Source organism: Colossoma macropomum, unplaced genomic scaffold, assembly GCF_904425465.1.
Source record: "Colossoma macropomum unplaced genomic scaffold, Colossoma_macropomum, whole genome shotgun sequence".
NCBI lineage: Eukaryota > Metazoa > Chordata > Actinopteri > Characiformes > Serrasalmidae > Colossoma > Colossoma macropomum.
The window spans coordinates 16,933,427-16,948,638 of NW_023494790.1; the positions used below are offsets into that span (position 1 = coordinate 16,933,427).

Genomic DNA, 15,212 nt, shown 5'->3' on the forward strand with positions numbered 1-15,212 from the left:
TAGGACTGAATTTGGGGGTGTGGAAGAATATCTGTCTCTTAAAAAAAAACAGAAGCTGGAATAAAGGCAAAGCGTGGACATAATAAAATACTGAAAAAAACTGATATTATATTTAATTGCTGAGTACTTAATGCCTGAAAATTAAGTATATTTGCAGTGGTCTCTGACTTTTGCACAGTCCTCTACATCTGCATGATGTGATGTGTAATATAATAACCTTTCTGTTAAAACAGTTCTTGTATTTGGTAAGATTACCTCTGTCAACATCTCTTCCACTCTGACCAACATTCCATGTGGTGGGTTATTGTCCTCTTTCTCTTGCTCTGTGCTATTTGGCTGAGCTGAACCTGTCTGGCCTCTCTCACTACCGCTGCCACTTACACGACCCAAAGCTGGCCCTCCTCTGACCTGCTGTTAACGTGTTAGAAGAGAAGTGATGTACATCCTGAATAGTCCGGTAAAATGCCTACAAAAACGCAGCTTAATTTCAAAGCCTGCCACAGGCCTGCCCATCTTAATGCTCCGCTGTCCAATATCATCATCATACTGACCGCTAAGGAGTGACATTACAGGATTTTGCAAATCTCTCTCTCTTTTTCTCTCTCACTGCCCATTGGTAAAATAATGATTGACATGCCTCAGTACAGTAACAGTAAATTAGTCAGTTAAGAGATGTTGCTGAGGAACGTCGTTTGCTGTGTCCTGAATTGTGGTGAGAACAGTGAAAGTTTGAGATTAAACACAGCTCAACAGCAAAACTATTAACAGGCTTTAAGGATAAGCTTAACTTTATTTAGGCTACTGATTTTCCAAATACTTATCTTAATATCATAACTAACAAATAACATTAGAGAAGAATTTTTTTAATGTTTCTTTGCTCCGATGTTAGTTTTAGTGTTAGCTTGAGCCACTGAATGTTCAACATGTTAGCACAAATGCTACGGATTCTATCAGGAGGTCTAAGCTGTAAGTTAGATGGACATATGCTGTGTTTATGACAACCAGGAGCTTGAAATAATAAAATGTTTCAAATGTGTTTCAGTTATTGTAATTTTTTCTTTCTGCTACTAAATGTTAAGAGTGTTAATACAAGTGCTATGAATGCTACCATGTCGCCTAAGCTGAAAGTTAGATGGACACGTGATGCGTTCAAGACAGCTGGTAGCTCAGAATCTTCCAATTCAGAATCTCTTCCCACTTAAAAGCGTTTATGCCACTTAAGCTGTTTGGCTGCTGTAAATAAAAGGTCCTTAAAAACGTTTACAGATGAATTAAAGAGCTGTTTGGTTGGATGGATGGATGTCAGCTATTGCAATTCACCATTAATATAAACGTCAAAAATTGACACGACAACAAGCAGTTTGATCAAAAATCTTGTACATAATGTCTTAACCTTATTCTTATCCACACATCCCCACGTGCTTATGGATAATATACACAAACAGCTTATTATACACAAACAGACACTCAAAAGTCTGTTCACAAAGCTATTTCTTGTTCTTCGGGTGCTTCCTCACTGAAATAACGTCACAAATCAGAAACTTGGAGAAGTCGGAGCTCTTGAGAAAGTCAGACTTTCCGAGTGAGACACTGAAATGATGTTGAAATGGATTTTTCCTACCAAAAAGTCAGAAACTTGTTTCCACTTAATAGCAACAGTAACTAAGGGAGGCAGGTATTTGCAAATGGTCAATTAATGAGTAAACTTTGGCGCTAAATGTGCTACTTTGAGAATGCCCTGCTTCATCAAGCAGAATGAATAAAAATACAAGATGGAAAACTTTCTAACTTCTTGAAACTGATTTATCTGAAATCATGATATACAAAGTTTATCTATTATAAGTAGCTGTTATAAAATCTATTCCAATAGTGTGCTGTTGTAATGAAAGATTTTCTCTCAATAGTTCACCCACAGCCGTCATAACAGTTAATATACACTGATGTCTTTTTTTAACATATCGAATAAAGTAGATTCAATAAAATGTAAAGATGACAAAGTATATATGGAAAGACAAAAAGAGCAGAGAAATACCGACACCAACTGTCAACTAGATTAAAAGACACAGAAAGCAGTAATAAGAATAAAGAGAAATAAGTTCAAGAACTCATTAAAACTCATGTGAAAGCAAAAAAACATTTTATATTGTCTTATTTGACAAACATGTTTTCAGTCTATATTTAAATGTAGTGAGTGATGTTGCCTCATACTCATCATGTAGATGTGTGTCTGCAGAAAGCTCTGCAGCAGAACTTTTTTCCACTAATCTAGGGGCTGACAGCAAGCCCAAACATTGAGATTTGAGGAGGCAGGTCATTTAAGTACTGAAGTTGTCGACTATTAAAATTTGATCAAATTTGATCAGAAAGCAGGATATGAGCAATATTTTGAAGGGTTTTAGTGAATCGCTGAGTACTTTGTCAAGTACATCCTAAAACAAGCTTGTTTTAGAGCACAGCAAGGCGTTTAGCCAAGAATACATTATCATAGTTCAGCCTAGAACTAACAAAAGCACGGCTTGAAGAACTCAACACTTTGAAGTGCAAACACGTTCCTTTTGGCAAAGGAGCCCCACTGTAGCAGCGAGCAGACAGTAAAAATTCTGCTTACCTTCCTGCCCCCGGTGTTGAGCCTCAGTGGTGTCAGAAAGGGGTCAAATATCATATGGCTGGTCTCAATATTCACTGGAGACTGCCTCTTCCCCACTGAACACAGATTCCAGGCTGAATTCACCAGCCCCCAGAAAGACGGAACTGCGAAAAGAAAAACGCCATGCAATCAGAACATGATCAGGCATCATCGTAACAGATCTTTGCAACACTAAATAAAGCACTGTAACCCAAAAGGAATCGCTTAACATTTGCACAGAAACAAATGATTCCTAAGAGGCATGTATGAATAAACACACAACCATGTGGTTTCACTTTGCTTTGATTAAATCCAGCAAATCCTATTAGATTATTGACAAAACAGCATATTGTAGATAATGAGATTGCTTATTAATGATTTCGCAGGCAACTATTCCAGCACTCGTCAGCTTCCACAGTCACACCTCCTAGAAAAGTGAATTCCACCAGAGAGAAATTCAATCTGATCACTCGAAGCCATTGGCAGTAGAGGAGGGTGAAGATTAATTATACAATTCACTAATGTTTAGTCCACTACGATAGTATCAGCACTTTGGTCCTCCAGGGATGGAAGCAGCTCTCCAAATAAGTCTGGAGAATTCATAAATCACTGCAGAGACCGTCCTGGAGTATGGAGAAGCAGGTGGTATCCACATCGTCCTTTCATGTTGAGAATAGACTTAATTTGGGGGCCCACATTTTCCAATACAGGCACCACCTGCTATTTCCTGGCGTGAAAGCGTTCAACAACTCTCCTTTAAAATGAGAGTGAAGCTAGACAAAGTACCAGCATGGACGCACACACAGAAACACACACACACACACACACACACCGTGTTTGTGTAACTAAACCTGTTCAGATCCTAAAGTGGTCTGAACGCTTTGAAGTGGAAGTACACTTGATGAATATGAGTGTAGCAGAATTGAGGCCCAGACAGCTAAGTTGATTCTGATTAATAAAAACACGCCCGGATAGTGAAGGCTGCCATCACTGCGGCACTCCTCATTCCCCCTCAGCCGCCAGCTGCTGCTCCACTCCACCTTACTGTCAAAAAACAAATTACTGTATTGGACAAAAGTGCTGTGAGGGCAAAAGAAAAAAAAAAAAGAATGAAAATACATTAGGGAACCGCTGAGTGATCTCTTGTTTAAGGTGCTATTGAATTGGGCAGTAATCTTCTACTGCAGCACGCTGATGGGAAAATGGCAAATAGTTCAGATGCATCTATATCATTCGGTGAAATGGCAGAAAATCTATAGCCAGATTGGGAATTTGTAGTGTATGGGATTGATCCATTACACACAGACCTTTTGTCAAAATGTACACATACTTATTACCCATTTATAGCCCCTCAACTGCAGCCACCAAGGCCAGCATCACTTTTCACTAACACCATCTACTACTGTCAATAACATGCAAGGGAGGATACTACTATATATGATCAACATGCTACTTCACGTAATAGACACTTCCACTTCCAAGAATGAGGCAGCTTTCACCCGTTCCGAACTCTACACCTCTGGCTGTGCGCCATTTCTTTACCATCCATGTTCTCACTCTTGATCAAGTAGGTGTGGCAAAGCTGCCACTTGGTCTCAGGTCTGTCTGTCTTTGACAAGACTGAGGAGCTTGTTCTGTTTAATGGTCTGTTTAATGTGAACACGCACTTATAAAACCTGGAGATCTTTTTTAATGTGAATTCCATAACCTTTAAGGGGAACCTATTGAGAGCAACAGCAAAATTAGGTGGCTTGGTATTCTGTCTCTATATATGCATGAACTAGCAATTAAATAAGTAAACAAGCAAATCTGACCTGAAGGCAGCAATTCAGCTACACCAAGTTTGGAATATTAGCATCTATTATAATTGGTTAGAATAATATTCAATAAAATATGTGCTAAGTTTTTTGCCAAAATAAAATTCGTGGGTCATTTCCATGTGCAAAAAAAAGCTTGGTGTATTGGTTTTATTCACTATATTCCACTGCTGTGTAAATTACATCTGCATACACAGGGTCTGATGTACAAAGCCTTTTGCACCAGTTTCAGTTGCAAACTGGACACATTTCATGAAACTGGATAATGAGCCTTAACATTGATGTTATATGCCGTGTGCTTGATTAAATACAAAATGTGGTACTCTTCCTCATGCATACGCATCCAAGGGAGGACTAAGCAAAACGTAGGAGGATTGCGCAAAAAGCGAGTGGAGAAATCACATGTACAGCTGATTACATTTTATACTCGATTTACTAAAGTAGCTGGACAATATGACAATATATACAGTTATCATGATAAATTAATGTCACAATACAATATGCCTTTCTGAACATATTGCGTATATTGTCAGTACTTGTAGAAAACTGACCAACTGCATGTTTTATTATGAAGAGAGCAAAATGAGCCCCATTTGATTAGATTGAGTGCAACACAGTATACCAAATACCAAAAAATTAATTTCATTCACAGTTCTTTATAGCATTTTATTCAAAAGTAGCACTACTGTTTTTTTGTCTCTGTTCCAACTGATCAGATGTTTGAAAAAATAAACATTGTGACGTGTATCATGACAGTTTCTTGAACTACTGCAATATTATATTTCTGCCATATCACCCACCTCTATGGTAAAGTATGAGCAACATGCAGCTTCAGGTTTTGTGTCAGTTCTCTACATTATTTCTATGTGCCTCATTAGCGAACAGTTAGTGGGCAGAGCTATGCACAGTTTTGGTAACATCAAAACACATGTTGCACTGTGCCTGCACTCGTACTCATATCCGTTATTGAACTATTGTACTTAAAAATAATTCTGAATCATACTAAATTAATTCAGTCATGTTGACATTTTGTGCTTTCATGATGCATTGAATCATTTCCTTATTTCCCCCCCCACACAAACAATTAGCTGCTACAATGACTAATATTACTCATTACACTATTCTATCATGTTAATGTTGTTTTCTCAATTTAGCCACAAAATACAACTAAGGCACTCAAACTAATCATCTGACTGAGCAGAGATGCACTTCTATATACACCTAAATAAACTCTTCTTTGTAAAGGTGTCCTTCAGGGTCATTCTGTGGAAGAGACCAATTAGACCTAGAAGTGTAGGAATGTAGCCAGAAATCATTTAAGGGCACATTCTGGTTGGACGGAAGCAACAGTGACTGACTGGTCAGAGGCCAAGACCAAAGTGTCCATGTGGCTGATGGACATCTCTGAAAAACAAGAGCTCTCAGTGCTATCAGCCATTACAATATAAGTTTGAAATGAATGAATGGCTATTGAGGGTTAAAATACAGAACGTCAGCTTTGATATTAGAGTATTTCTATGTACAGAGAATGAACCACTGACTGCTTGGTTGAGTGTTACTACATCATTAGTTCATGTATTGACGATGACGTCACAATCGCTCTGCCACCATTTTGGATGGCAACTTTAAGTTTATTCAGCAGTGCTGTGGCTGTTTGTAATAGGATAACAAAGCCATAACCTTCCAGCAAAGGTAATAAAACACATTTTTAAACTGTTTTAAAATTTTAAAACACTATTTGAGTGTACTATCTTGGTTTCATTTGATTTGTGGTTGTAATGATGACAAATGAAAGCTGTAATCTAAATGACTGATATTTCCTGCTGAGTTATTATTTTTGTGTTCCAAACCACACACTAGCACACTAAATAGCATGCAAAAAATAGTGTATATACCATAAGAAGTGCACTCATTAGTGTAGTAGCTGAAGTACAGAAGTGTGTGTTTTGGGATGCAGCGTTAGACCAGCCTGTGAGATGCGTTCAACAGCTCCAGTGGCTGATTACAGCTTTACTGTGCTACACATTAGTTGCTCAGTAACAGTTAAACATCTCCAAGCAAAAATCTGATGGAATTTGTTGATTAAGGATTGTTTATTAAGGTAAATTAATGCATTTATTGAGGTAAGCCAATGTTAGCTTTGTATTCACTAACTTTCAAAATTCGTTCTGCGTTTAAGGCACCTCAGTGTAACTGCAGCACCATTTAAGGTGGATTGGAAAATTTGAGTGAGAAGCTGGCGAATAAGAAGCTGACTTGAGCTTGATATACATGTATGAGTTTATTATTTAAGAGCTTTAATTTAAACTATTACTAGTTTTTGTAAAACATCACAGACTGGAATGTTCTGAACTCTCAGGATGTGCAGGTTATACAGATCCAGTCCACCAATCTAGCTGATCTTGTCATAGCATTTTCTGGAGACGCATCTACATGTCTTTAAATCTTTTTAGTGGCCATTTTGGTCTATTTTGCTTGGTTTTTATCCACCTGCAGGGTTATAGCTGCAGAGATGGGCTCTATCAGAGCACAGTAAGAGTTACAGCTTACCAACCATTAACCTACCAACATGGCAACGTGGTCTTCTTAATGACATAATTAAACACTATGAATAAGATAGCTAACAGAAGTTTTGGTGTTGATTCAAAAAGTGTCATTTTCACCCTGAGTCTGCTGCTGTTGTCTCTCAACATGAGGACCAAAATAGTGAAAACGCTAAAGAATAGACCAACACGAGCCTGAAAATGCTCAATTAAATCAATCCCAACCATAGAAACAGCCAAACATTAGTAACAATTATTCAAAAGCAAGAACAACAACAACAATTAGTTAAGCTTAGAAACCTGGTAGACCACTCAAGACCACAGAAGGTGATCAAAGAACACTTTCAATCACAAACAAATAGTGTGGAACAGATCAGTAAACTACAAGACACAGTCACAGACCACCACAACAAAACTCAGAATAATAGAATGAAGAAAGTATGGAGAAAAAAAGGAACTTACTATGATCCACTGCAAACCACCTCATTTCAGAAACACAAAGACATGGACATGGTATGAGTGCTGGATGAATTCTGAAGCAAACAGAAGCATCTTGACTGCTCAGACCCACACAAATACCTTAAAACAGTGGTTTCACCCTTTAACAGGACAACAAACCGAAACATAGTACCAAAGCAACTACATGGTTTTTCAGGGCTGAAAAGTTCTTGAATGGCCAAGTCAATCACCTGCTCTGAACCCCACTGAGCACATTTCATACACCCAAGAAAAGACTCACTGCAAAAAGCACCCAAAATAGTCAAGAACTAAAACTGGCGGCATTACAGACCTACCACCAGAGAAGATTCCCGCAGTCTGGTGATGTATAGTGCGATTTAACGCAGCAAAAATAACTGTTCCAAACTGTTTTAAAAGACTTGCTAAATTATTGAAATGGCTCTAACGCTGATGGGGTCACCAATCTTATCTGCAAAGGGCCGGTGTCGCTGCAGGTTTTCAATGAAGCAGCAGCACACCACATATAACTTCTCAGCTGTTTGGAGAGTGAGACCAACGGATTAAACAACTGGAACCAGGTGTGCTTCTGCTTGGCTGGAATGAAAACCTGCAGCAACACAGAGCCTTTTTGGGTAAGATTGGTGACCCCTGCTCTAAACAGAAGTCGCTGTGGTCAACAATTAATTATTAATAATTAAGTAATTGGCTATCCATGCTCTGCTCACAAATGTGTTCCTTCCTGACAGCAGCTGTGAGGTTAATCAAGCTTTACTGAAGTCTATTCAACCCAATAAGAAACGGTGCTCAGCTTTCTGAACGTGATCAAAAAATCTTGTTACATTCAATAAGATATTAGTTGATTTTTGTTGATATTGCTTAATTTAGAAACTGTTATGTATTTTATTGGTCCTGCAAAGGAAATGTGACATTTTGTCACCTAACTATGTCCTATCTGGAAGCAGCCCAGCATCGCCAGCAGAGCAGCACCACCTGGGGCAGTCAGGGGTTAAGTGCCTTGCCCAAGAGCACAACCAGGTATACCTAGTCAGTTATAGGATTTGAACCGGCAACCTTCCAGTTTATGACTCACCTCTCCTACCACTAGTCTACCAACAGAGTTTAGCTTGCTAGCAAAACATTTAAACTGGAAACTTAGAGTTATATAGCAACTTCAAATAAAGCAAATTAGTCATGAGAATTTGTAGGCTGAAAGTTTTCTAAGGCTTGTCCACTTGGCAACAATTTCTATGAAATAATGCATTTGTGGATGGAGGAGCATAGACTATTCCACAGCCTGTGAGACTATACACACGTCAATGATGTCAAATAATATCATGCAAGTGGGGTTTCACTTCACCATTGATAACCTTGTTATGAACAGTGTGCTGTTTCACCACACAAACTGTAAAGGACTTTTAATCAGTGAATTACTCAGTTTAATCAAAAGACAGCACCATGGGCACAAACCATAATTTTTTTTCTGGGTTTACCCAACCATGTCTCACACTGTTCATTCTCACTTTAGTGAGCCAAGGAGAGGTGTAAGAGGCGTAAAACACAGTGCATGTGAAGTCTAATGATTTCTTTTCCAATTTGCAATAACAGGAGCCACTCCTCTGGCCTTCCCCATGGTTTATTACGAGTTCAGGGTTGAGCTGAAGGCATGGACTGGGTCTGAGAGGACACACTCACACCAATTAGGCTCCCCATTAATTACTTCCTCTTCCACATCTCACCACAAATCATAAAGCCTCTGCCCCAAGATGCAATTGACTGCAGCAGAGCTACCCACTTAACATTTAAATGAGAAGTGCCGGAGTAATAACGGTTCTTTAGATGGCTTAAAAAGTAAAAAAAATCCCGCAATAAATAAGTGAATAAACAAGTTTGAGATACAGTATGCACAGTGCAAGCAAGCTTCAAAAAGCACAAGGTGGATCCAATTAAATTTGTGGATATCCTGGATAAGCATCAAAAAAAGAAAAAAGCTACCGTCTGTTTTGATATGCTGATGCAAAATGTTATGGCTGCTTTTTCTGCACTGCAGGAAATCAAAGAGCTTGCCAATAAATGCTTACTAAAGCAAGTACGGGAAATAACATCTTAATGATAATAAATGTTTCGGAGATATATTAAAATGTATGACTTGTTCAGCTAACTCTAAAATTGAAGTACTGCAGATGCACTTCCAAGCATCAGTACAGAGTGTTGGAAGATTTATTTATTTATTACTTTTTTCTCCAGCACATGGCCAAATGGATAAATTGATAAGCTCCTGGCCATCATGCACCAGGTAGACATATTAAACAGATGAAAATAGAGCAAAGCAAAATGCACAGACTCTTCATAATGCTAATTGGTTTTCTATTCTATTCTATTCTATTCTATTCAGTTGAGGGGTGTAACAGCACATTCAGCTCATGATTTGATTTGCCAAACACATGATAGCCATATGAACTGCTGACCGGTATTACTGATTTTGGACAACACAATCTATAATTGAGTTTATGCGCTAACAACACATCAATAAAAATGAATAATGTGCAAGTGTTAAGAAAATATTTTAAATGGTTGACTTTGCAGTGGATTTTCCACTATTTTGCTAATTCACTAACATACTACATACTGTTCATCATAACTAACACGTTTCTTATAAGAACAAAAAAAGTCTCAGAAAACAGTCAAGCTGACAGCTAAGGTGAACAAGAGTCATACTGTTCATCATTTTCTCATACAGCTCTCTTCTACATCTCATAAATCTTTCAGGAATCTATCAGTGTGGAAGGAGATCTTACAGTTTTCTCATTTGTTTCCAGATCTTCTTACACTGATTTGCTTACGTTAGGATTAGAATTCAGATATTGGGATTTTTCATTAATACAGTACTGAGATGCTTTATTACTCCTGAGACAAACTGTGGTTTAAAAAAAAATCATTTGGGAAGTGTCGTTACCTAAAAACATAAGGCTGAAGCTCTATAGATGAACATTTGGAGCTCTCAAGCTTTCAGTTTCTCCCAATTATGTAATAGTCAGCTTAGTTACTAAGCTCATTTCATCACAGACATCTGTAGTAGGAGAAAATTATGTCATTGAAAACAGGTGTTTGTTTTAAGCAGCTAAAATCAATAAGGACAAACTACAGTCAGACAGAGCTACAGGATGGGGAATAGCTATTATGATTCATGAGTGGAGACTATCAGAGGATGGCCAGCTAGAAGAACCTAACATCAGTTTGCTGAGGTTAAATTTTAGGTTGATAAAACAATCATCACACTGCATTGAGGCATTAATTGAAAACTATACCCATACATCTTCTGCACACTGAAATTTGCATTGCATTACCACAGCTACTGTCGTGATACTTTTTTACTCCGCAGTTCTATTCTATATCAGCATTACACCACATAAGGCAGGCAGTGCAGCACTGGAACAACAGCATTATGTACTAATCCGCAGAGATATTTAACCAAGATATTGGAAAAACGAAAAGCCTTTTAAAATTGATCCTTAGTAAAAACTTGTGTGTAGTTAATTGTCGTCATATAATCATTAACCAGAACCACATTTCATTGCAGGGTTTTTCTCCACTGAGTGGGAAAAAATGAGCAAAAACACTCGTTCTGTGGCTGCTAACAAAAATACTAAGCGTTCAGTTCTTAACTTGCTTATGTCACCTTATGGCAAACTCTCCTTACCTTATGCAAAGTAAGAATTCTAGAAATAGCAATCAACACATCATCATATCATCTGAGTTTACATTCTGGTGCTCTTACTAGTCTTGTGATAGAGCTTAGCATCTTTATCTTCAACTGGAAAAGAAAAGAACTGGCTTCAGCTGCAAGTGTTACCCCCACTGGGTAATATATAGGGTCCCTCGCTTTGATTAATACTATTTATAGCAACTTCACCTGCTTTCAAAAGCTGGGAAACATGGGAAATGTTAGTAGAATTAATTATGTTTCCATGCTGACTGGATGTGAGTTATCCACTCGGACGTATAGCCAACCTTTGCTTACAAACATTCTGACTTGATCTATTCTGTTCTATTGATTAAGTAAAAACAACTCCATGAAAACAGCAAAATCAGAAAAAGGAAATATAAATTGTTTACGATGTTAATTACTATTATTCTTACTATGCATTGTTGTATTGGATCGTACTCTACATTGTTCTATTCTGGCTGCATGGTTAGCAATCGAAGCGAAACTACTTCACCATGTTTTCTAAATTGTCCTGTAACACAACAATTCTACGTGCCTTGCATTTGGCAGGTCAGAATGTGGCTAAGGTAATTCAGGCCTCCTGCAACCTAATAGGAGCACTTAATCAAGCAGCACTTTATCAGTGGAAGCATTAGTGCCAACAGAAGTACCTGCCCCCTGCTGATGATTAGTGGTCAAGCCTGCAAATCATTCAAAAGCTTTCATTAGAAAGGTAAATACTTGTGCAGGTAAAAAGGGACGCTAAGAGCTATACAGAGCACCGGAGGGCTCCTCTGTTCAAATGGCTGACGACAGCTGGACTTGTTACAGCGTGTCCTCTAATGCCAGTGTAATCTCAGCACCCTGGGCTGATGGGCCTCATTAGGCCACTCAAGTCAGAGCACAATAAACATGTCAGTCACGCTAACTCCTCCTGTCATTTGCTAATGGTCAGGGATATCCAACCTGGCGGTTTGAGGCTTCTCAAAGCGGAGCACCAACGGGTGCAAAGCGGCAGACAAATCCATCATGGTGGGCTAAACACAAAGGAGCCGTCAGCAGCGGGTCAAGCTGAACCAAGGCGGTCACTGATGGCTTTGCTCTGTCTCTGCTTTCTCCACTGGCAGAAGTTGTGCACCAGCTCGAGCAGGGCAGAGGCAGTAACAAAGCGCTTAGCAGGGACTAGTCCACTAGCACACTAATTGTTGTGTGCTTGTTTAGGCAGCTTGTGTCTCCAGGGAGTCCTTAACTGATAGACTCCCTGGGATATGCTGATATGTGACTCAATTGCAGAGCATTTCTTTGGTGCTGATAACCACTTTCAAAGCAACGGCCGCACTGTGGAGCGAAATAAAAAGTTAATGACACACTGATCCAAAACACTGGTCCAGTCTTGGCACTGATAGTAACAGCGCACTTCTTGAAACCTTATCCTGAGGAACATATAATTTAAAAATTTTATGTATCTTTTATTACCTCTACTGCATATTCAGATTTATAGAACTGCGCAAAAGTCAGAGGACACCCACCATTTATTCAGTTTCTTGTCAAAATGGCCATTAAGTTCAAGCTATTCATTTTTCAGGAAATATTTCTGAGGAGATGAGATACAAGACAATAATCATTTTGCATAAAGGAAGGAAAAAAAGAAAAGTAAGTGAAAAACAGGAGTTTCCAAAACTGTTGAAAAAAGTAGTAAAAGTTATAGAGAAAATGGAATTCCTAAAAACTGTGCAAGACGTAGGAGACCACCACAACTACTTTCATCTTTGAGAGACTGGAGGAAATCAAACTCCATCTCATTGCCACTGGTCTAAAACAGAGGTGTCAAACTCAACCACTAAAGGGGCTGTATAAAAGATGTTTTTATTTCATTTTTAATTAATGTTGTGCTGTAACCCGAACTGGCCACTGTTTATTCAAAATATGCAGAAACTTCAGCAGTACAATATAGGCACTTGTAGTAGACCTTGAAGTATTACATGAATATTTGAAATATTCAAAATTTAAATGTCCCCAGGAGCTAAGTCTTTTAAACCTACCTATCTGCTTGAACTAGACCCCTGGCATCTTTTCTTTACTGCAAGTTCATTAATACTTGGGTTCAATGTCTGAGCTGCTGAGCTGATGTTAAGTGTTTATATTGGTCGAACTGCAGCTGAAATGACCGGTGTGGAACTGTGTGGAATTGTGTAGAACTGAGGTGTAACCGCTGTCCCATAGATTGCTGTTGGGGTAGGAGAGTCAGAGCACACATTATGTTGCAGTGCACGCTGGGGACTGTAGTGCAACACATTGTGAAAAGAAAATTCAAATGCTTTTGCGGGCCGGACAGGATTGTGTCGCGGATCTGACGTGGCCTACGGCCATTGTGTTTGACACATGGAGTCTAAAAGGGTGTGTCAAAAAGCAATTATCAAGAAACAAAGAATCTGCTGGTGCTTTTAGAACAACAGACTGACCACCACAGAGCCTAGATCTCAACATCCTTGAATGTGCTTGGGATAGCTTGAATCGTGAGAAAATGCAACCAACTTGTAAGATTCAGAACTCACACTGTTTGGCTAAATGAACATGGCACACACAGCAGGACATTTCTAGTAGTTTGTATCAGCCAAAGTCGCAATATAAATAACATTGCTTGCTTTTTAATGAACTAATCTGCCATTTTAAATTTGTCAATGAAATAAGTCACCTATTTAAATGACAAATCAATAAAAGAGTTGCATTGAAAGTAAGAGACGAGTTCACACACTGCAATCAGTATCAACAGAAAAAAGTTGGATTGGTGCACTCCTTACAAAAGTGTACTGAAGACCTTTCAAACACTGCCATTGATCTCTGGAAGATTCAGGCTACTTCAATAAATACAATATGATTTTGAGCTCTTATGACTGGTTGCTATGCGAAATTAAACATTCTTGTGCTGTAATGAAGTATTTTTGAAGATGAAAATCATATCCGTATGTATTCAGATTCAAATTTCTCACATAGTCAAAAAAGCTAACAGCCATCAAGACTGCTGGCCCGGTTCAGATAAAGCAGGCAGCTAAATAATCGCCGCAATATGCATGTGCCTGACCTGAATTGATTCGGCTCATCTCCAGACTGCAAACGAAAATCTCTCAAAGAAATAACTCTTTCCAGTTTCATTACGTTAATTTCATTATGTTAATTCATGTATCAGTCTAGACAATAACTGGGTAAAAAATGAAGCAGAACAGAATAATTATGGAGGAACAAGCAATCAATCAGCATTTCACACCAAAACTTTCCTAAATACTCATAAATCCTCAGGCCATTTCTTTCATCAGCTGCACCACTGGATGAATTTCCTCATTCCCTGCTTGTGTCTTTGGTTGTATTTCTTTGCTGCTCTTTGGCCATCCACCAAACCGCATCAGGCATGTCAGCACAGGAGTTTAGCTTAAACTTCTGACTGAATCTATGAATAATCTCTTTTCCTTCAGTCATCAGGCTGTTATCTTGAACGCACCAATCCACAGAGAGGCCTCATGTGTTACTGATCCTCGTACGCCATAATGATTAAACATGATTAAATGTGGTAAGAGAGTGTGACATGTCTGGTTCGGTTGGATATCTCCAAAGACTTAAATGTGACATGAAATGGAATAAAAGCATTTACTACCTCCTTTTCTCCTGTGTCTTGCTGCAATCTTTCTGTCTAGATAAAAGACTTGGAGAGTGAGTTTATTTCTTCTAACACTTTTAGGAATAAAATCACTAGGGATGCAAAGAATTCCACAATGGCAAAATGGGAATTTCCTAAGACAGAGCCATAAAGGCCAAAACTATGGAGCAAGACTTTTCTTTATCAATGAAAACTTAAAATGTAAAATTTATATATACAAACAACTGAAGTTGCATATACTTGCTTGAGCCCCACTATACTGCGGCAGGACTCAAGCAAAGTCTAAGGATCCGCTTTCCCTCATGGCTCAAATCCCAGCTACCTTCCCTCCACGTGTCCCCATATTCTGGATGTTTTTGCTTCGTAAACCAACACAGCTTCGCTTTACAGCTCTGAAAGGCATTTCCATGAT

At 38.6% G+C, this 15,212-nt stretch overlaps 1 protein-coding gene across 1 annotated transcript in view; it reads right to left on the reverse strand.

Annotated features, from left to right (window-relative positions):
* The window catches only part of ca10a (carbonic anhydrase Xa), a 197,001-nt gene that overhangs the window by 109,722 nt on the left and 72,067 nt on the right, over window positions 1-15,212 (reverse strand). The window contains exon 3 of the mRNA XM_036572374.1: window positions 2,609-2,751. Coding sequence (XP_036428267.1) covers window positions 2,609-2,751 — 143 coding nt within the window. The remainder of the gene's footprint in view (window positions 1-2,608; window positions 2,752-15,212) is intronic.